This window comes from Notamacropus eugenii, chromosome 4 (genome assembly GCF_028372415.1).
Source record: "Notamacropus eugenii isolate mMacEug1 chromosome 4, mMacEug1.pri_v2, whole genome shotgun sequence".
NCBI lineage: Eukaryota > Metazoa > Chordata > Mammalia > Diprotodontia > Macropodidae > Notamacropus > Notamacropus eugenii.
In genome coordinates, this window is record NC_092875.1 from 463,682,528 (window position 1) to 463,703,083 (window position 20,556).

General features: G+C 34.6%; 1 protein-coding gene across 6 annotated transcripts in view; it reads left to right on the forward strand.

The window, feature by feature from the left end:
- BDP1 (BDP1 general transcription factor IIIB subunit) overlaps positions 1-20,556 on the forward strand; it is a 98,268-nt gene that overhangs the window by 22,871 nt on the left and 54,841 nt on the right. For 5 of the 6 annotated variants that reach the window (XR_011966479.1, XM_072606291.1, XM_072606288.1 and 2 more), the window contains exons 7-13: positions 7,470-7,564; positions 9,465-9,519; positions 14,025-14,168; positions 15,537-15,815; positions 16,774-16,921; positions 18,027-18,188; positions 19,870-20,035. Coding sequence is in view for 5 of the 6 variants with exons in the window: in XM_072606291.1 (XP_072462392.1) it covers positions 7,470-7,564; positions 9,465-9,519; positions 14,025-14,168; positions 15,537-15,815; positions 16,774-16,921; positions 18,027-18,188; positions 19,870-20,035 (1,049 nt within the window). In the remaining variant the exon portion in view is untranslated. The remainder of the gene's footprint in view (positions 1-7,469; positions 7,565-9,464; positions 9,520-14,024; positions 14,169-15,536; positions 15,816-16,773; positions 16,922-18,026; positions 18,189-19,869; positions 20,036-20,556) is intronic. The other variant, XM_072606290.1, reaches the window with a different exon arrangement.

The following is a 20,556-nucleotide window of genomic DNA, read 5'->3' on the forward strand; positions in this document are numbered from 1 at the left end:
TGAAATCCATTTCTTATAGCACAATAGTACTCCATACATTCATATACTACAGCTTGCTCTGCCATTCCCCAGTTGATGGGCATTCTCTCAATTTCCAGTTCTTGGCTACCAGAAAGAGCTGCTGTGAATCTTTTTGTACATGTGGGTCCTTTTCCCATTTTTATGATCTCTTTGGGATACAGCCCTAGAAGTGATATTGCTGGGTCAAAGGGTATGCACATTTTTATAGCCCTTTAGACATAGTTCCAAATTACTCTCCAACTGAGGGAGCTTGGATCAGTTCACAGCTCCACGAACAATGAATTAGTGTTCCAGCTCTCCCACATCCTCTCCAAAATTTATCATTTTCCTGTTTTTCATGTTAGCCAATCTGATAGGTATGATATGGTACCTCAGAGTTGTTTTGATTTGCATCTCTCTAATAGTGATTTAGAGCATTTTTTCATATGACTATAGATTGCTTTCATTTCTTCCTCTGAAAACTGCCTGTTCATATCCTATGACCATTTATCAATTGGGGAATGACTTATATTCTTGTAAATTTGACTCAGTCCTCTATATATTTTAAAAATGGGTCCTTTATGAGAGACACTGGGTGTAAAAATTCTTTCCCAGTTTTCTGCTTCCATCCTCATCTTGGTTGCATTGGCTTTATGCAAAAACTTTTCAATTTAATATAATCGAAATTACCCATTTTGCATTTCATAATGCTCTGTCTCTTGTTGGGTCATAAATTCCTCCATTCTCCATAAGTCTGACAAATAAACTATTCCTTGCTCCCCTAATTTGTTTACAGTATTAGCTTTTATACCTAGATCATTTACGCATTTGGACTTTATTCTGGTATATGGTATCAGGCATTGGTCTATGCCCAGTTTCTGCCATACTTATTTTCTAGTTTTCCTAGGAGTTTTTGTCAAACAGTGAATTCTTATCCCAGAAGCTGGTACCTGGGTTTTTTGAACAGTAGAGTACTATAGTCATTGACTTCTGTGTCATATATCCATCCTATTCCACTGATCTACCCCTTTATTTCTTAGCCAGTACCTTATGGTTTTGATGATTGCTGCTTTACAATATAATTTAAGATCTGGTATGGCCAGGTCACCTTTCCTAGCATTTCTTTTCATCTAATTCCCTTGATATTCTGGACCTTTTGTTCTTCCAGATGAATTCTGATATTATTTATTCTAGATCTATAAAAATTTTTTGGTAATTTGTAGTTTTGCTTTTGATGGGCCTGTTTAAATTCTTCATGTAAGTTCAACTCCCTAATTAAAGTTTGTACTTGTGAGTTGGTAATAACTTGTCTTTCATTTCACCATTGTTTATTATTGTAGAATGAATAGCTTAAAATAAGCTAATGTGTTTCAGGCACCAATGTCAGTTCATGATACTTAAAGATGAAGAACCCCTGCTCTCAAATAAACAGTTTTATCGAAAAGTTCTCTGGAACAAAATTATTTCCATAGACTGTTTTGATTTATAACAGATTATCCTCTGCGCTTGCTGATGTGGTTATGCCCTCACCAGTGTAGATTATAACTCTATTGTGCTTTTCCTGGGTAATTTACAACCATGTCCTCTGATAAATCTATTGGAGTGGATCAGTTCAATATAGTGAAAACAGGACTTTCTCCTAGGTTTTTGTAAAAAACATTTTGTGGTTATTATTATAGCAGATAGTATGGTCACTTTAAATCTTCTCAGCAAATACTTATTGCATACCTGTTCTGTGCCAGACACTGTGTCAGGCTCTAAGAGGACAAACAAAATTGTTCATCCAGGTGGGGAGGGGAATAAGGAGTAAACATTTACATAGCACCTACTGTGTGCCAGGCACTGTGCTAAGCACTTTTTGGAAATATTAGGTCATTGGATCATAGAATTATAGATTTTGGGATGGGAGTGACCTTAGAGGACATTGAATCCAGCCGTTTTACTTTACAGATAAGAAAACTGAAGCCAGTAGTTAAGTGATTTGCTTAGCATTATACAGCTTGTAGGTGTCTGAGGCAGGATTTGAACCCAAATATTCCAGACTCCAAATCCAATGCTCTATCCACTGTAGCAAGCACAGGTGACTAGATTAAAATATATATATATGAAGTATTTTCAAAATGAAAATATATTTTTGAAGGGAGAGAATCTGATCATCTGGGAGATGAGAGAAGGTCTTATGTAAGAGAAGGCACTTACCTGACCTTTGAAGGAAGAGACCTTAAAGAGACACAGTAGAAGAAGAAGAGCATAGTGCACACCTTGAGCAAAGATATTGGTGAGAGAGATAGAGTGTTGGATGTGGAGAACAGTAATTAGGCCAGTTTGACTGGAGCATAGAGTGAGTGGGAATAACATTGGTGCTTTAGCAGTGTCAATTTGGCATCTTCTGTGGAGATTAGTTTGGAAAAGGCATGTGACTAGAAACAGGGGGACAAGTTAGGAACTATTGTAGTAGGTCAGGGCAGAAATGACTGACTGAATTTTAGAGCCATAATGGGAATGGAAATGTGGAAATAAAATTGACAAAATTTGACAAATTGACTGTGGGAGATAAGGGAGAAATAAAGAGTTAAAAATGACTCTGAGATTGAGAACCTGGGTAACTGGAAGAATATGAAAGTTATGAACAGAAGGGAATTTTGAGGGGGAGGTAATGTTATCTACTTTGGACATATTGAATTGGAGATGCATATGGGTCACTGGGGTGATAGTATTGAGAAAGCAGTTGGTGATTTAGGACCAGAGCTCAGGAAGGAGAACAAGGGCAGGAAATGTAAATTGTAGGCGTTATCTTCATAAAGATGATCATTTACTCCATCAGAGCTGATTATATCACCCAGGCAAGGCAGAGGAAATAAAAAGAGAAAACGAGGTCTCAGATTGGAGACCTGACTTATAAGTATACATAGGGGTAGGACATCAATGATGATCTATTCAAGAAGATAGAGAAGGAGTAGTTAAGTGAGGTCAGAATGGACTAGGAGAGGGTAATGTTATAGAATCTATAAACACATTTGCTTTTCTGATCATACATATCCTTGATACTTTCCAAATAAACTTTTATTGATTTTTTTTTTTTACATGACCAAAATTTTCCCTAGTATGTCCACCCCACTCCCCACCTCCTGAAAGCCATCACATATAACAAATAATATGTTTAAAGACTAGAGGAAAAAAGTCATCTTAAAAAAGTTGGAAAATATGTGCAGTTTATCACACTTGTAGACCTACTACCCTTTTGTAGAGGTGGAAGAGAGGTGCCTTCTCATAACTCTTTAATTTTAGAACATTCATTTATTGGTGGTTCTTAACATTTATATTGTAATCTTTGTGCATATTATTTTCTTGGCTTTGCTTACTTCCCTTTGCATCAAATGTAGATCTTTCCATGCTTTTTTCTGTATTCCTCATATTTGTCATTTCTTACAGAGTAGTAATATTTCATTACATTTACTCACCACAGTTTGTTTAGCCATTTCTCTATTGATGGGTATCTACTTTGTTTCCAATTCTTTGCTGTCACAAACAGTGCTGCTATAAATGATTTGGTGTATATGGATTTTTTATCACTGGTCTTCTTGACATATAAGCCTGTTTGTGGAATTTCTGAGTCCAAAGGCATGGACTTTTTAGTCACTTTATTTTCATAATTCCAAATTGCTTTCCAAAATGATTATACTGATTTAAAGCTCCAACAGCCTTTCTATGGACCCTCAAACTTTGACTATTCCTGGTTTTTGTCATTTTTGCCAATTGGTAGGTTTTTTTGATTTGCATTTCTCTTATTAGTGACTTTATATGGTTGTTAATACTTTGCAATTCTTTTGAGAACTGTTTGTTGAAATCTTTTGGCCACTTATTTGTTGGGGAATAGGTTTTGGAGTTCTATAGATATCTATTGTTTACATATTATGGATACCAAATCCTTATCAGAGAAATTCTGTATAAAGATCTTACCCTTCCCTTAGCATAGTTTTGACTGTGTAGAAGCTTCTTAGCTTTATATAATCAAAGATTTCTTTTATCTTTTGTAATTTCCTCTATCCCTTGTTTAGTTAAGAAGATATCTCCTGTCAGAGATATATAATTTGCTTTTCTTCTAATTTTTCTTATCTTTTACAGTAAGGTCATGTATTAGGGCAGGTAGGTGGCTCAATGGATAGGGTGCTAGATCTGGAGTCAGGAAGATTCATCTTCCTGAATTCAAATCTGGCCACAGATGCTTATAAGTTGGTGAACCTGACCAAATCACGTAACCATTTGCCTCAGTTTCCTCATCTGTAAAATGAGCTGGAGAAGGAAACAGCAAGCCACTCCAGTATCACTGCCAAGAAAATCCCAAATGGGGTTATGACGAATTGGACATGACTGAAATGACTGATCAACAACAACAAAATCCATTTAGAATATATTGTGAAACATAATGTAAAATGTTGGTCCTAAAAGTGTTTCTGTCACACTACTTTCTAGTTTTCTCATGTATTTGTCACATATAAAGTTCTTTGCTAAATAATTTGTTTTTCAATAGGTTATTTAAGTGCTATTGTTTGTGATTCTCCCTTGCCTGGTCTATTGATCTTTTATTTATTTTGGTAGGTTGGTCTTTAGATATTTCTTGCATTTTGTAGTAATTTGGAATGGGATTTCCTGTTCTATTATTGCCACTTAGATTTTGCTATTATTATGTAGAAATGCTATTTGTTTTGGAGCTCACAACTTTGCTGAAGCTATTCATTGTCTCAGTGAGTATTTTTGCTTATTCCTTTGGGTTTTCTAACTAAACCATCATATTAGAAAATAGGATAGTTCTATTTCCTCTTTGCCTGTCTTTACTCCTTTAATTTCTTTCTCTTCTCTTTCTTCTCATATTGCTCTTGTTAGCATTTTCAGAACTGTGTCAAATAATAGTGAGGAGAATGGGCATCCTTGTTTCACTCTTATTTATTGGAAAAGGTTCTAATGTATCCCCATTGCATGTTATGCTTGTTTTTGGTTTTTAGATACTTTTTATGACATTGTTCTTGATATATCTTACTTGATTTGTCCTATTTAAGTAATCACTAGTTAATATGCTGCAGCCCACTCATATTTACCATGTAGCTCCATGGCCCTTCAGGTTGCAGTAATAGTGATTTTTTTTCTATATAGTTGTGTACTTTAATTTACACCCACCACAGGAAGAATATTGGAGTTAAAAGATGGGTTTTTGTGGTAGGGACACTTCAGGATTGTTGAAAGTGTGGTGCAGTTTTGTCATTGTAATCCAGATGTTATTTAATTCTGGTCCCAAATCATTTCTCTCTGTGTGTATGTTTTTATTCATATACTGATGAATTAATAAGTTATTGTACTACCTAGCTAACTCTGTGTTATAACTCAGGTAATGTACTTCATTTTGTATCAACTGATAGAAATCTTTACATTCTTTATGGTCATTATTTCTTACAGTGCAGTAATAATCCATTTTATTTACATACCATGGTTTGATAGTCATTTTCCCCCTTGTCCCATAATAGGTATTTGCTTCGTTTCCAGTTGTTTGATGTGACAAAAGGTACTGCTATAAATATTTTGTTGAGGATGGGTTTTTTCAACCCTTTTGGCAACATGCCTATTTTTAGATATCTGGATCAAAGCGTATGCTTTCTTAGCATAATTCCAAATCGCTGTCCAGAATTGTTGGCCCCCTTAATAGGATTTGGAGATTTCTTGTTGTGATTTTTGATATGATAGGATTTTTAATTGTAATTGATTCTTCATATCTTTTGACCACATTTTAATTTTAAAAAATTGCTTTTACTCTGATAAATTTGTGTCAGTGCCTTATAAATTTTGTATGTTAGATGTTTGTCATCCCTTGCTGAAGTTTCCCCTTCTCCGCCTTGTTTTGTTTCCAGGAAACTTCTGGATGAACTTCTTTTTGTTGTACAAAAAACCTTTTGATTTTTGTGTTTGTATTGATAACATTTTCTGCAAACTTATTTCCCATAAATTTTTCAGGACATGATTTATTAAGAATTTATCCTTTTCCTTGTAAAGCATATCAATATCCCTTGTCCTTTAATTTTTAAGAAATATTTCTATCACTGGTCCATTTTTAATTGTGATATTTTTGCTGTATCTAGATCATAAAACACTGGGTAGATTATTATTCAACCAAATTTGGGGGGACAAACTTTAGACTACTGTATGCACCTGGTTTTTGCTTAGTAATCAATCAAAGAAGCATTTATTAAGAGGATACTACACGCCAGGCACTGTGTTAAGTACTGGTGATATAAAGAAAGGTTAAAGACAGTGTATTCTTGTAGTCTAATGGAGGAGCTTGCAGTCTTAGTATTTTCAACATGTTTCACTTATCTCTTTAAAAATCTCATAAAACTTAGTTTTGGTAATTATGTCCATATGGTATAATTTGAAATTTGGGAATGATTCTCCCTCCCATTTGGTCAAGATCTGCCCAGATCTGGTTTTTGTCCCTTTCTTTCCATTAACACCACAGCTGCTTTAGTTCAGGCTCTCCACCTATTTAGTATCACTGCTGACTATCACTTCCTTCTCCAGACTAATTGCCACATAGCTGCTAAAACATTCCTAAAGCACAAGTGTGACTGAAGCACAGCTTTGCTTAGGAAGCTCGAGTGTCTTTCAGTTTCCTCTAGGATAAGAGAGAAATTTTGTCATTAAAGTTCTTTGTAATCGGACTCTAGCCACTGTTTCAGGATTGATTTCTCATTACTCCCCATGTCCTGTATATTTCAGCCAGTTTGGCTTACTTGTTTTTTCCTGTCCAAGACATTTCATCCCTTATCTTTGTGCCTTTACACAGGCTTTATTCATGGCCTGGAATGGTCTTCCTTCTTACCTTCACCTTTTAGAATCCCTGGCTTTATTTAAGATTTAGGTCATGTAACATGACCTACAAGAATCCTCCTGTAGGGCAGTAAAAGTTTTTTGGTTTTATTTTGTTTTTTGTTTTAAATACTGACACCTACCACAATGCCTTGCATTTACTAAATACTTCTTGCATTTTATCGTCTTTAGTTTTTATTATATTGGCTTTGCTTAACTAAGGAATTGTTTAGTTCTTCCTTTATTTCTGCAAAAATTTTCTTGTAGTCGACCTTATATTAAGTTCTATGTATTTCTTGCTTGGTTACTATCTTTATTTTAAGTTGTATTTAAGCTAATTCCACTGTAATGACATGTTGGAAATATTTTTCATTTCTATATAATGAGATTTTTTTGAATGTTCTATAAAATGATATATACTTGTATGTGATTTTTATTTTATGTCAGCTACTTTCTATGACCACTGATATTATGAACTTGAGGCAGAAAGCATTAAAGCATTATCTAAATTTATATAAATGCACTAATATTGTATACATATTTATTATCTATAACTTTTCTACTTTCAGATATTGAAGTTAATTTGAAATTTTTCTGAAACTTTGTTTTAATAGAAACAGACATGTTCTTCTTAGCCATCAGCATGGTAGGAACTGACTTTTCCATGATTGGACAACTCTTTCCTCACAGAGCAAGAATAGAAATTAAGGTAAAAAATAAATGTATGCTGTGGCGGGTAATCAGGAAAGGGGCAGGAAGTACTTAGCATGTCTTCCTATTAGTTTTGGGTTTTTGTTTCTCTTTTGTTGTTTCATTTCATTGCTTTCTTTTACACTTACTCTTTGCTATATGAAAAGTATGTTTCTCAGTCTTTAAAGTATGTATCATATAAACAAGTGTGATTGACAGCATGATATAACATCACATAGTGATACAATCGCTAGCATTGAGAAGGCGTTTTAATTTTGTCTCGTTTGATTGTCACAACAGCCTTGTGAGCTGAGTACTATGGTTACCATACTTTTTTACATGTACGACAATTGAAGTTCAGAGAGGTTAAATGAGTTGTCCCATAGTAATAAAATGAGGAAGTGACAAAGTGGCATTCAAAGCCAAGTTTCCTTGTTCCATGTCCCCTACAGTTTTCATTATTCCCCACTGTCTCTAAGCATAATTTTATCTTTATTTTTTGCAGTAGATGAATAGTTGGCAGTCTTCTTAGACCCTTTCCACCAAAATTCTGGGCTTGGTTCCTATTCCAGCCATATCTACTGTTATCTATTCCCTGGAGTGTAGAAGCCAACCATAGTATCACTTCCAGCTCTTGAGGAGAGAGTTATTTAGTCACTGTATCTGTTGTTACTATTATTTCTCTAAAGCCAGCATAGGATGGCATTGTTGTGATATTATAGTCATTTTTTTGAGGATTCTAGCCTTTTGTGTTCACTTTGAATTCACTTTGTATAAGAGGTAGAGTCTTTGACTGTCTCCTGTTTGTGGTATGCCTGCCTTCTCAGTAACTGTTGGGAAGGACTAATGTTAGATTGAGTTCTGTTGTAAACCCTCCTTTGGCATGAGCTCGGTATTGTTGTGTGGGTGTTCTTTAATTTATCTACTTAAGTGTTTCTGAGTTCCCTGTTTTTTGTTAGTAACAGTTATTCTCCTATTTATCTTACTTAGTAGTCTTCATTGACTCCTCCCTTCTTTTTCTTCTCATCCTGCCATTTGTCAAGTTCTGTTAATCGTGTGTTCACAATAACTTTCTAAATCATTGCTGCCTTTCTCCTCCCATTGTTGCCACCCTAGTTCAGGTCCTTTATTGTTGAGCTGTTGTCAATATTTCTTTTGGGGGTTTGGGGAGCAATTGGGGTAAAGTGACTTGCCCAGGGTCACACAGCTAGTAAGTGTCTGAATCCAGTCTTGAATTCAGGGCCTCCTGACTTCAGGGCTGGTGCTCTAATCTACTGCGCTGCCTAGCTGACCTGCTGTACTTCCTGACTGATATTGCTGCCTTTAGATCACCACGCTTCAGGTTCACCTTTCCGTTTTCTCAAGCAAAGCTTTGCTCACACTGTTTTCTAATTGAAAATCTTCAGTGTTAGTTTGTTGCCCATCAAATAAAATCTGAACTCTTTACTTTTACATTCAAAGTCCTCTACATTTTGGCCCCTACCTATATCCCTTGTATTTTTTTCCTGTTACTCTTCAATGCTTCTGGTAAACTGGACCACTTGTTATTCCTTAAACTTTCACTGCATTTTCCCACCTCTGCGTTACTGTCCATGTTTTTACCTTAAGCTTGGGTTTTCCTTTTTCCCTCTATCTCCACCCGTCACAATGTTACACATTTTTCAAACCCCATCTTAACTGTTACTTTTCTGATAAGGCTTCCTTCTCCTTGTTCTTCCCCTTTTCCTTTAGGTAAGATCTTTCTTTCCTTTGACCTTCCGTAGAATTTTGTACCTCATAGTCTCATAGATCTAGAACTGTAAGAGACCTTAAAGGTCATCAAGTCTAAATACCCCCTCCTAAGTACCCCCACTCCTGCCATTTTAGCATTCTTTCTATTGAAGGAAAGTTACAGATAAAATTTTATTTTATTTTTACAGAATAAATTTAAACGTGAGGAAAAAACAAATGGGTGGAGAATTGACAAAGCATTTCGTAAGTATTCTAACTTTTAAAAATAATTTTAAAAAATTATTTGGAGGGCCCTTTAATAAGCCATATATTTTTATTCACTTTATTTCAGAGTAGACTTTCTTGTTATTATCACCCTGGGGAGATGTGGACACTACTGGAATATAGCTGTCTAGGAGGGTCTAAGTCCCAAATTGATGGGGAACAAAAAAGTATCTGACACATGTTTCAGGCCTAGGTGGAAAATAAATCATTTCAAAATCATTCAAAAGCTGCTTGGAGTAGACAAATACCATGACTCTGGAAACATGATTCAGATCTAAGGGGGTCTGTGAATATATGGTAGGATAGGTATGTACCATATCTGATGGAGAATTCAAACTCTAGGAGGTCAAGAATCAGTAAGGACTGAGCACTGATTATAGAGTAGAACAAAGCTACTTGATTTCTTCCCAGTTTTATACTGCCTGAAACATATTAGTGTCTCAGGATACAAGTGTTAATCATTGGCATAAAGAGGTCAGTGGAGTGGCGGTTATCTGATAGAATGGTGATACTAAGATCACCAGGTCCTAATGTCAGGTTTGTTTGTTTTTTCTCATATATATGAATGTCTACAATTTCTCTCACATGCTATTTGATATTTAAAGTTCATGTCTATGATTTGAGGATTTATCTAGAATTTTTTTTCTCTTTGAAAGTATACCACATAGGAAAATTACAAAGATGTTAAATATTTAAAGTGTTTTTAATTTTACTCTGACCTTTAAGTTTTTATCATTAAAGCAAATCATGTTCATCAGGAATGTGTAATATCAATATTAAATGATTATTAAAATAATGGTGTACAAGTTGGTTAAATTTGGAGTGTTAATGTAAGTTTTTACAAGTCAGGCCAGTAATGCAACGGGCCATTATTAAAGAGGTAAGCTTAAGGTCTAATATGAGACACTTGGAGCAAGTGGAAGTATACAAGTAGGAAGATCTGAAACACTGATCACAGCAATTTTCAGGCCATGGCAGGGGGAGGAAGTGATCAGGTGCTTTGGAGAGCTTGTCCTTACACTTGAAACGTCTAGGTTTGCTAGCTGTGCATTACTTATCCTAGTTGATGTGTATGATGGCTGTCTCCTCCACATCAGGGCAGCTGTGTAAAGGAGCAAATATCATATATTTTAGAGGAAGGGAACAGATTTTTCACTCAGTCATACTTGGTTTTCCATCTCTAATGTAATAGACAAGGAAATGCCTGGGCTTAGCCCATAATATCTTATTGTACAAGCATGAGGCATCAGTGTTTCTAGTAGAAAGTATGGAAATTTTCAGAAAAGGGCCACATTTAGGGTATTAATTAGACAGGTAGAATGAAGGAGAAGTGTTCCAGAGCAAAGGCAATCTTAAGGGTCTCAGAGAGACCTGAGAAGCTTTTTGTATTATCAGAAATATAATGCTATTAGAAAAAGAAATTTGCAGAGAAAAACTTCAAGGTATTTTGAATATATGCTTAATTTTTAAAAAATTAATGTACATTGAGACAGATAAGAGTACTTCTCCCCCTCCACTCCTCCCAATCAAGTGCTTTGGCAATTTCTAGAATGGTGTCTAGCATGAGGGCTAAATTGACCCTATGTTATTCCCATTTGAGAGCGCTGTTGCTAAAAAATCTTTGGGCTATGGAGCAGTTGAGTAGGAACAAAGACCACTCTTCATGACTACCAGCTTCAAGTTGTGGAACATGTCTGCTAAGTCATCAAGGAGATTACTGTCAGTATGATCATTGACTTATTAATAGTGGACTTTGAAAAATCATAGCAAAGAGGACAGGCACTTCAGGATTAAAGATGAGTAAATGAAATGTTCTGATATCTCCAAATAAGTACAGAAAGTTGATTTTTTACCCTAAAGACCTGTATGCTTTATTTCTATACCTGAAAAATTTTAGGGTTACTTTATTAAAGGAACGCTTTGTGACCTTTTTTAAAGGAAAACTGATCATCTGGTTTTCATTTTCATTTTCTAAACTGGTTGAGAAGGGAAATGCTATATATAGTATACCCAAATCTAGACAGCATTTGATAATGTTTTATGATGTCTTTGTGGAAAAGATGGAGCTCATTGATAGTGCCTTTGGTGTGGAACATGTTAAGTGACCAGATCTGGAGAATTGTGTTTATGGATTTAGGTCAAGAATAAAGTTTAGCCTTTAACCAAGAGCTCCAGGATTAGTCCTTGGTGGCAGTTCTCAGAATTTTTATTGGTGACTTGTTTAAAGATATCAGTCCTATCTATAGTTATTTGATTTTAGATCCCACAAATCTGGAAAGAATAGCGTGTTCAGTAAATAAGGGAAAATATGTTGGGTGACAGAACTCAGATTTCTAAAATATATCTGGGACAGATGGAACAAATCTAATTAGTTGAAATTTAATAGGGATAAATGTAAATCCCTTCCCTTGTTGGATTATAAAAATTAGCTGCATAGTTCAGGCATGGGGCAAGTAGGCAGCAGGTTGTATGATTTGGGATTTTAGGGGAGTACAAATTCACTTTGTCCAGTAACGTGACAGAGCATCCAAAAAACTGAACACAACTTCAGGTTACCTTAGTCAAAGCATATGTAGAATATTGTGTTCAGTTCTGAGTGCCCTGTTTATTGGTGGGACATTTATAAATCAGCATGTCCATGAAGGTATAACCGAGAAGATAAAAGGGCTGGAGGCCAAGCCATATCAGTTGAAGGAACTGGAGATTTTAAGCCTAGAGGAGAGTTGTGTTCAGTAGTTACATTCAGTTGAAAGGTTGTCTTGTAGGGAATCCACCTTGTTGCAACCTTGGCTTGAGAAGACACAGATATGAAAAATGAATAAAAGATTTTGAGAGACAAAGTTTTGACTCAGTCTTCAGAAATATCTCCTTAAGGATTAAAGATACCCCAAAGTAGAATAGGCTGCTTCAGTAGGTAGTTAATTTCCTATTACTGGAGGTCTTAAAGCAAAGGCAGGATTCCCCTGTCAGGAATCTTATTGAAAGAAAATCTGCCCAGGTTTTGCTCAGTGATCTCAGGTCTATTCCAACTTGGAAGTTTTGTGAAATTTGCCACAGTTGAAAAAATATTAATTTGGTGCTGTAGGGAATAATGCATAAGTATAAGGAATTAAGAAGAACACAGAAAGATTAGTATGAACTGATGCAAAATGAAATAAGTAGAACCTAAAGAATGATATTAAAGCAGTCATTGCAGCAGTGTAAGTTAACAGATCAGTAAAAGGAAGGCAACCAGTGAACTATAGCACAGATAACAAATATGTTTTTCCCTTGAGGCAGATGGAAGGCAGATATGACAGAGTACTATATACATTGTCAGAACAAGTTTCCTTATCAATTATTTTTGCTTAATTATTTTTCTTTATCACAAGGGAGGATTCTCTCAGAAGATGGTGTTGAAATGACTATGATGTGAAAAGAAGTCAATAAACTATATTAAGTTAATTTTTTCTCTAGATCCAAATCTGTAACAGAAAATTAACATTTTTAAACCTGCACATTTTTCTGTGACTTTTATTTTGCATCTAGTCCAAATTTCTTATTTTTCAGATAAGGATCTGAAGCCCAGAGAGGTTGACGTACAGTTATAGTAAATAGCAAAGTTGGGATTCACATTCAGATCGTCTGGTTCAATCTAGTTTGCAACAGAGCATATCAGGAACTTTTGGAATATACTCATAAGATTATAGATTTTGTGATATTATAGGTTTAGTCCTAAGAATGACCTAAGATGTCCAGTATTGAAGATTTGATCACAATGTAGAGTGGTAGTTGATTTCTCAATGCACCAAGTTTTTTCTTATGTCAGATTCACTTTCTAAGACTCGCCTCTGACCAGACTATCTACAGTAATATATAAAGCATCAAAACTGGCACAGAATTTGGATCAGAATGTTTTGTTGTCCTTTCCAGATCTACCTATAGATTCTTTGAATGCCACTGCTTTGGATGCATTCCTTGATGATTTGCAGTTCCATTCATTTGTCTGTTGTTCCCAGTGCTGCTGAAAGGGATATAATAATAATAATGGTGGTAGTGGTTGTATTAGTAGCAGTAATTAACAAAAAGTAGCTTTTATACCTATTATATGCCAGACATTGTGCTTTACAAGTAGTATCTCATTTGGTATTCATAACAACATTGGGAGGTAGGTTCACTTTTGTAATTAGCATTTTACAGATGAGGAAGTTGAGACAAATGGGTTAAGTAACTTGCTCAGGGTCACATAATAAGTATCTGAACCTGAATTTGAACTTAGATCTTCCTGACTTCCAGCACTCTAACTCCTCTGCCACCTAGCTGATTTTTGTCATTATTAGGTTGTTTTTCCCATGTATTATTTTAGAAGGTGATAGTAACAGGAGGATAGGTAGAGCTGGGTAGACTTTTTGACTCTGAGGTCATTAGATAATATATGTATCCTAAGTCTTAGGATATTTTGGAAATCATGACCAGAAACTTTTTTTGCATTTTATTTTGGACAGAAGAGAAACGCCCCTTTGACTTCGATTTCTTTGCTCGTTTGCTTGAGAAGGTCCTTGCAGAAGAGGAGAAAAGAAAACAGAAAACTGTTAAAAATCAAAATGCAAAAGAGAAGAAGTCTTCTAGACCTCGAAAAAAACAAAATGGTATTTATTATAAATGAGAGTGTGAAATAGTATTGATTTGGTTGCATATTTATTCTCAGTAATTTTTGAGGTTTATAGGTGATTCAGTAAGTTGAGAACATCAGAGTATTCAACTAAAGGGTAATTGATTTTTCTTCAGTTTCATAGTTATTTCGATTCTTTCAGGTCTTTATGGGAGCTGTTCCCTAAATAGTTTTTGGATACTGTATCAATGTTACACACACACACACACACACACACACACACACACACACACGCATATGCACATACATGTACATATATACATACATAATGTATATATATATTGTATATACACACATACATGCTCATTCTATATTTGCATTCTAAAAAACCTGGAGTATCTTGGGTGGTATATGTTATCTATGTATGCTTATATAGTTAACACCATATCATAATACATCAGTACTGATTTCTAGTGTAAAAGCAATCTTTAATTATTTTGTATTTGACTCTATTTTTTAACAGAAATCTAATTTTCTTTTAATTTAGATGATCTGTTTTATGCTTTTAATGCATTTGAGTACTACTGGCTTCTAAAAGACAATTTTGGTTTTTGTTGGAAAATTATTTCTACATAAACTTCTTGGTCTATAAGCATAAATATTGTCATTTTTCTTAACTGTGTCCTTTAAATCCTCCTTACATAGTATATACTACTGAAATAATGGAATTATATAGAATCTTAGAGCTAGAAAATTATTTAATAATCATTTTATACCTGAAGAATTTGAGGCTGATGAACTCAGGTGACTTCACCAAGGTCAAACCAGCTAGTCAGTGATGGAGTTAGGGCAAAAGCCAAAGTTTTCTTGGGTGCTTCTTCCACTTTATTGTCTCTCTTTGTGGAAGTAGTATTGAGAACATCGTACTTCATTTCATAGCATGTAGTTCTTAGCTATTTTTTACTTGCCATCTATGCTGTATGGGAAAGAAGGAACATCAATTCTGCAATAATAAATTTAAAAATAATTCTGATAATTATGATTTACTTAGTTCCTTTTAGAGCTTTCTCAGTTCATAGGATCATAGATCTGTATCTGGAAGAAACCTCAGTTCACTGCAACTTATTTTATATCAAGACTGCTCTTAAGAACAGGAGCGAGTTTCCAGAATGTAATTCCAGAGTGCAAAATGTGTTCACTGATGTAGAGAAGATCTGGTTTTTAATTCTCTGTTTATCCTCTTTCCCCTTTCTGTACTTTTTATACTCTTTAGTTCATTTTTATTTATGTTCATTTCATTGTTTTTCCTTTATGTCTTTTCTTTTAAAGTTGGCTGTTAGCCTGTCTGAAAAAAATTACCATTTGAAAATGAAAATAAAAAATTTACAGATATTTCTGTTTTTAGTAAATAGAGTTGCCAGTGGTGAAGTGGATGATGATCCAGATGATTCTCTGAATGCTAGAATTTCAGACATGGAAGGAACTGAAATGGATGCTGAGATTGTCGAGAAAGAGAATGACCAGTCTTTGAATACATCAGGACAAACTATATTAGAGTCTGTTGTAAATAGAAAGAAACGGAAAAGGAAGAAAAAGGATGACACCGATGAACAAGAAGCAGAAAATCTTTCAAAAGAGGCCACTGACCCCTCAGATACTTCTAAAGGAGAAAAGCCAAATAAGAGTAAGTGACATTTTTTAGTAGAAATCTATAGTAAAATTAAAGATTATGCAATACTTATTGTGCACCTGCACTTTTTGATTATATTTTGCTTTTGAATAATCACTGAAATAACACCTATTAAGGGTTGATTTATTTATATTCAGGGTATTGTGTCCAAGTTACTTATTGTTTTGACGGGGATGGCATTAGGAGATGATTTTTATTGGTAGCGTAATAATGCTTATTAAAACTCACATGTTTTTGACCATCGGTTGCTGTGCGGTTGAGGTGGGAATGTGAAAGTACTTGGTGTAGAGCAAACATTGTTTCCACCCTTGTGAGTTAAAATTTCATAGCTTAAGATGACTGAGGAGTTAAAGGGAAGAGATCAGAAGAATCATGAGTAATTTGGCCCTGGTTTAACTATAGTTGGTCTGTCAAGACACACACAGTCAGCGTTTGCCTCCAGGTAAATAGCACTAATACCTTACAGTTATGTTATTCTTTTTGGTTTGCCGAGTGGCTGACACGCACTGCCTGATTACATATATGTCCTAACAGCCCTTTGAGGTAGATAGCCAAGTATCATCCTTATTTTACAGATAAGGAAACTGATGCAGAGATGTTAAGTGACGTACTGATGGTCATACACCTAATGAACAGCAGATCTGTAACTTGAAGTTGTGTTTTTTAATAAGACAACTTAATGCTTTTTCCACTATAGTATAATATCTGCTTTTAGATTTTAAGAGAGTCTTGGTATGATGGCTTACATGTAATCAATCAGTGATAATACAAAAAATTTATTTACTGAATCAATCTTTGAATATTGAGTATTTTCCAAATTATAGGCTTAGAAAGATTTTTATACTCTTGATGACACCATCAGAAGAGGCTGTCCTGTTAAAGAAAACTGAGAAATTTTTCTCTTCTTGCATTTTGAAAATAACATTCATTTTGTATCATTGTTTGTTAATAGAGAAATGTCAACTTTTGGTAACTGTATTAAATGGGGATGAATGTAATAAAGACTTGGAAGTTTCCAATTTAGAAAACCTAGATGAAATAATTTGCATACCACCAAGTGAAAATGATAAGAATGAAACTGAGCACATCTCTTCGACAAGGTAATTTGAATGCTTTTCTACAAGTTCACTGCCTTCCTAGTTCTCTGGGATTCTGCTGGGCTTATGGGTATAGTTTGTTATTTTAATCATTTGAAATTAGTGTATAGTAAAAACAAAATCTGATGGTCTCAGCACAGCCACCTGACTTGGAAAGCAGGAGTATTGGATTGCATTTTGTTTTCAGTGAGTGGAATGTAAGTTTAGAACTGTAACTGTTCACTCTACTCCTCCAAAAGTATCTCCTGGTATTATTACTAGAAGGAGATGACACCTACCACCTGGAATTTTCTATCATTTAATACTCTTTTATATGTGTTGCAGCCCACCAATGGCCAACTCAGTATATTCCTTTTTCTTAGCCTTTTGGTTTGAATCTCTTAAATTAAAAATCAGATAAACATTGATTTTTGTTTGTTTGGCTTGTGAAAACAGCCATATTACTTTCTGGTCACCCACTACACATAATGCTGACAACTTAACCTTGAATGAATAACTTCAAATACTTTGTATATATTTTGTATATATACATCAGTCTTATGGAAGTAATAATTTTACATTTTGCTACTTCCTAGGGTCTCTCTTGAGCAGAGCTTATTATGTTAACTTATAGTAGCTGCTTACTCTGAAGATGGGCTTTTTCAGAATATACTTAGGTAAACTAAGTTTTTCTTTGCAAATGAGTTTCAGGTACACTTTCTGTTCAAGCAAATAATATGTAGGTTGTCTTTAATAACTTCAGTTTGTCCAATCTTAAAAGCTAATTTAATTTTCTTCCTTTCCAATTGTTTGTAAAGCCTATGTAAATTTTTGATTGTGATAGACATTGTTATCCAATATTTTTAAAAGAATGTTAATATTAGGAAATACTGTTTCAAATTGAATTAATTAGAAACAACTTTGAATGTTATTCAGTGAAAATGCTGTACAAAGGAGCCAAAGGAACAACACAATATCAGATTGAATTTCTTAAGTAATGTGTGAGATCATCTTCTCAAGTGTGAACTGTACATTTCTTAGAATTTCTTTGCTGTGAAGACCTCTGGATATCTATACATGCTAAAGTGTAACACTATCATATCTCTTTCACCATGCTTTTCTTCTTCAGTATTCAAGATGATACTGCCACCTCAGTAACAGCAGTTGAGTCCTCTGAACCAGAGGCTTTAGATTTGTCTCCTTCAAAAGCCAAAAGTAAAGAATTGACTCAGATTGTTCAAGTTGACAGCAACGTAGGAGGAAAAATTAGTGATACTAATATTAAACTCCTGTAAGTATCTTTTATAGATGAAATTGTAGGAGGAAGAGAAGTGGTGTGTTGAATGTGCATGACACTTCCAAGGGTTAGGTTCAGTGCACTTTTCTTTTGCCATGAAGTGAGTATTAATAACATGGCATTCTGCCATTAACTTTTTATCTTTAGATACTATAGAATAGGTGTATGATTCCTAGTAAGTTACTGATTATGACAGTGCCTCTATAAGAAATTAAGTCAAGTGTCAGTTTTCACTTTTACTTTTTCATAGGTTTCATAGGACTGAGGACATCATCCATGTGGTCATTCTTTCCCTCAGTGCACATCATGATCTTTTGAGATCTTTTCATCTTTTTCTGTTTTTTTCATTAGTGCTACATTGTTTCTCTAGGCAACATACTTGAGACCTTCCTCTTTTTTACTATCCCAGTTATACCATTGTACTATTTGGTCAGTCAGTTTTCTTTCTTACTAGATGAGCAGCCTACACCCTTTTCCACTCACATGAATGAGTGGAATTTTTATGCCATTTCTTCAAGGTGTTGTTGGTGAGATACATGGCACAAGTTAGTTATGTCTAAAATGCACCTTTCCATTTGCCATTTTAGGGATTTGTGGTGTTCCATTGTTGTAGCTATGTAACATCACTGGGGAAACAATGGGAGGAAGGAGCAGGGCCTTAGTGGGAGCCCACAGTTTGACACCCTTGAAAACCCCTTACAGTTTCCTGAATGTGGTTCATTCTCTTCTGCACTCTACTCTTGGTCAAGCAGTACCTATGTTGTTATTGTCTGTATGCTTGTATTAATTTGATGCACTTCTTTTCCATATTTGATGCATCAAATTTTTTTTTTTTTTTTTTTGCACATGGATGGTTAGACCAACCTGTTGTACTGCATGGATTTAACCAAAGAGGATTTGGCACTTGATGTAATTTAGGAGATATGGATAACCTGATATCAATAGGGACTTAGAGTTACTTCATTATTCATTCAGTTAATTAAAAAGTAGAAGCTATGAATCATTGATTAAAGCAGCCCCCATAGAGTACCTTTTATAAAAACTCAAGAATTTAATCATTTACAAGTCTTTAGAGCTATATTTTTTCATTCTAATTTTGATGAACACTAAAAAAGAGAACATTTCCATATAAAAAATAGAACAGAAAAGGGGATTATATGTGAAACCACAAATACATATGCCTTTTTTAAAAAAGTATGTCATAAATTCAACATGTTACTGTCATGACTGTCCTGCATATTGGGTTTCTCTCTGACCTTTTATTTCCTTCTGTGCATTTTTTAAGGTGTTTCAATCACCCTCTTTTATTTCTTCCTCTTTTCCTTTTATTTCCTTTTTTTTTTTTTAACTATCACTAGCTACCAAATGCTTTTCTCCCAATAGCACTCTTGAGGTAATTTGAGTATCATTATCCATTTTGTACCAATTAGAGGACAGAGGTTCAAGGATGTTAAGTGATCTCTCCTGGGTCAAACAGCTAGCAAGGATCAGGTCAGGTACTCATTCTGCAATCTTGTGCCTCTTTAAAACAAGACCATATTTCAGTAGGCTACCTCTTTTATAATAACTTTGTTTTTAGCATTATTTTCTGTGATTACATGTCTTCGACCATATTTAGACTCTCTAGTCTGAACATAGTTTAAGTATTATGCTATTTGTTTTTTTTTTTTTTTAGGGAAGCTGAAAAAACCGATACTAGCAAACCCAAAGTGAGAGGGCGTCCTCTCAGGCCTAAACCCAACTTGTTAGGACCGTTTGGAAAGAAAGCAGAACCTACTGAAAATAAGATTGAAGTAGAGAGCAAAAATTCGTTTCCAGAACTTCCAGGAAATGTTGAAAAGGTATGGAGTAGGGAGAAACTAAGTTGTAAATAAAGTATAAATTTTTTTTCCAAATGGTTGATTAAAGTGCATCAAGTATGACTATGGTGTAATACTGTGTATTTTTAAACCACCATACTAGAATTTATAAACCCAAATGATAAAGTTTTCCAAATGAATCACTGTATTATTTCAATGATATTGCCATTACTGAAGTAATTTTTGAAACTCCCAATATCTATAATGTTAGCAAGTGTTTGTCCTGTGAGGATAGATATGAGTTTTGGAAATATCGCAAAATGAATTTGACTAAAGTCTGATAAACTTAAATAATAATGTTTTTGTGTAAAAATGAATTGTAAATGAGATTAGACATCTGAAGTGGAGATAGATGTGCTACTCTTAAAGGAAATATGGTATTTGTTACATAGCTTGTGAATTTTTTCTGAAAACTTTTTTGAAAATGTGCTTCCAAGAATGTTTTTGAGAAGTGGTATCATCATTACCAAGCCTGGAGGATCACACAGAGCTCCTGAGGTCCA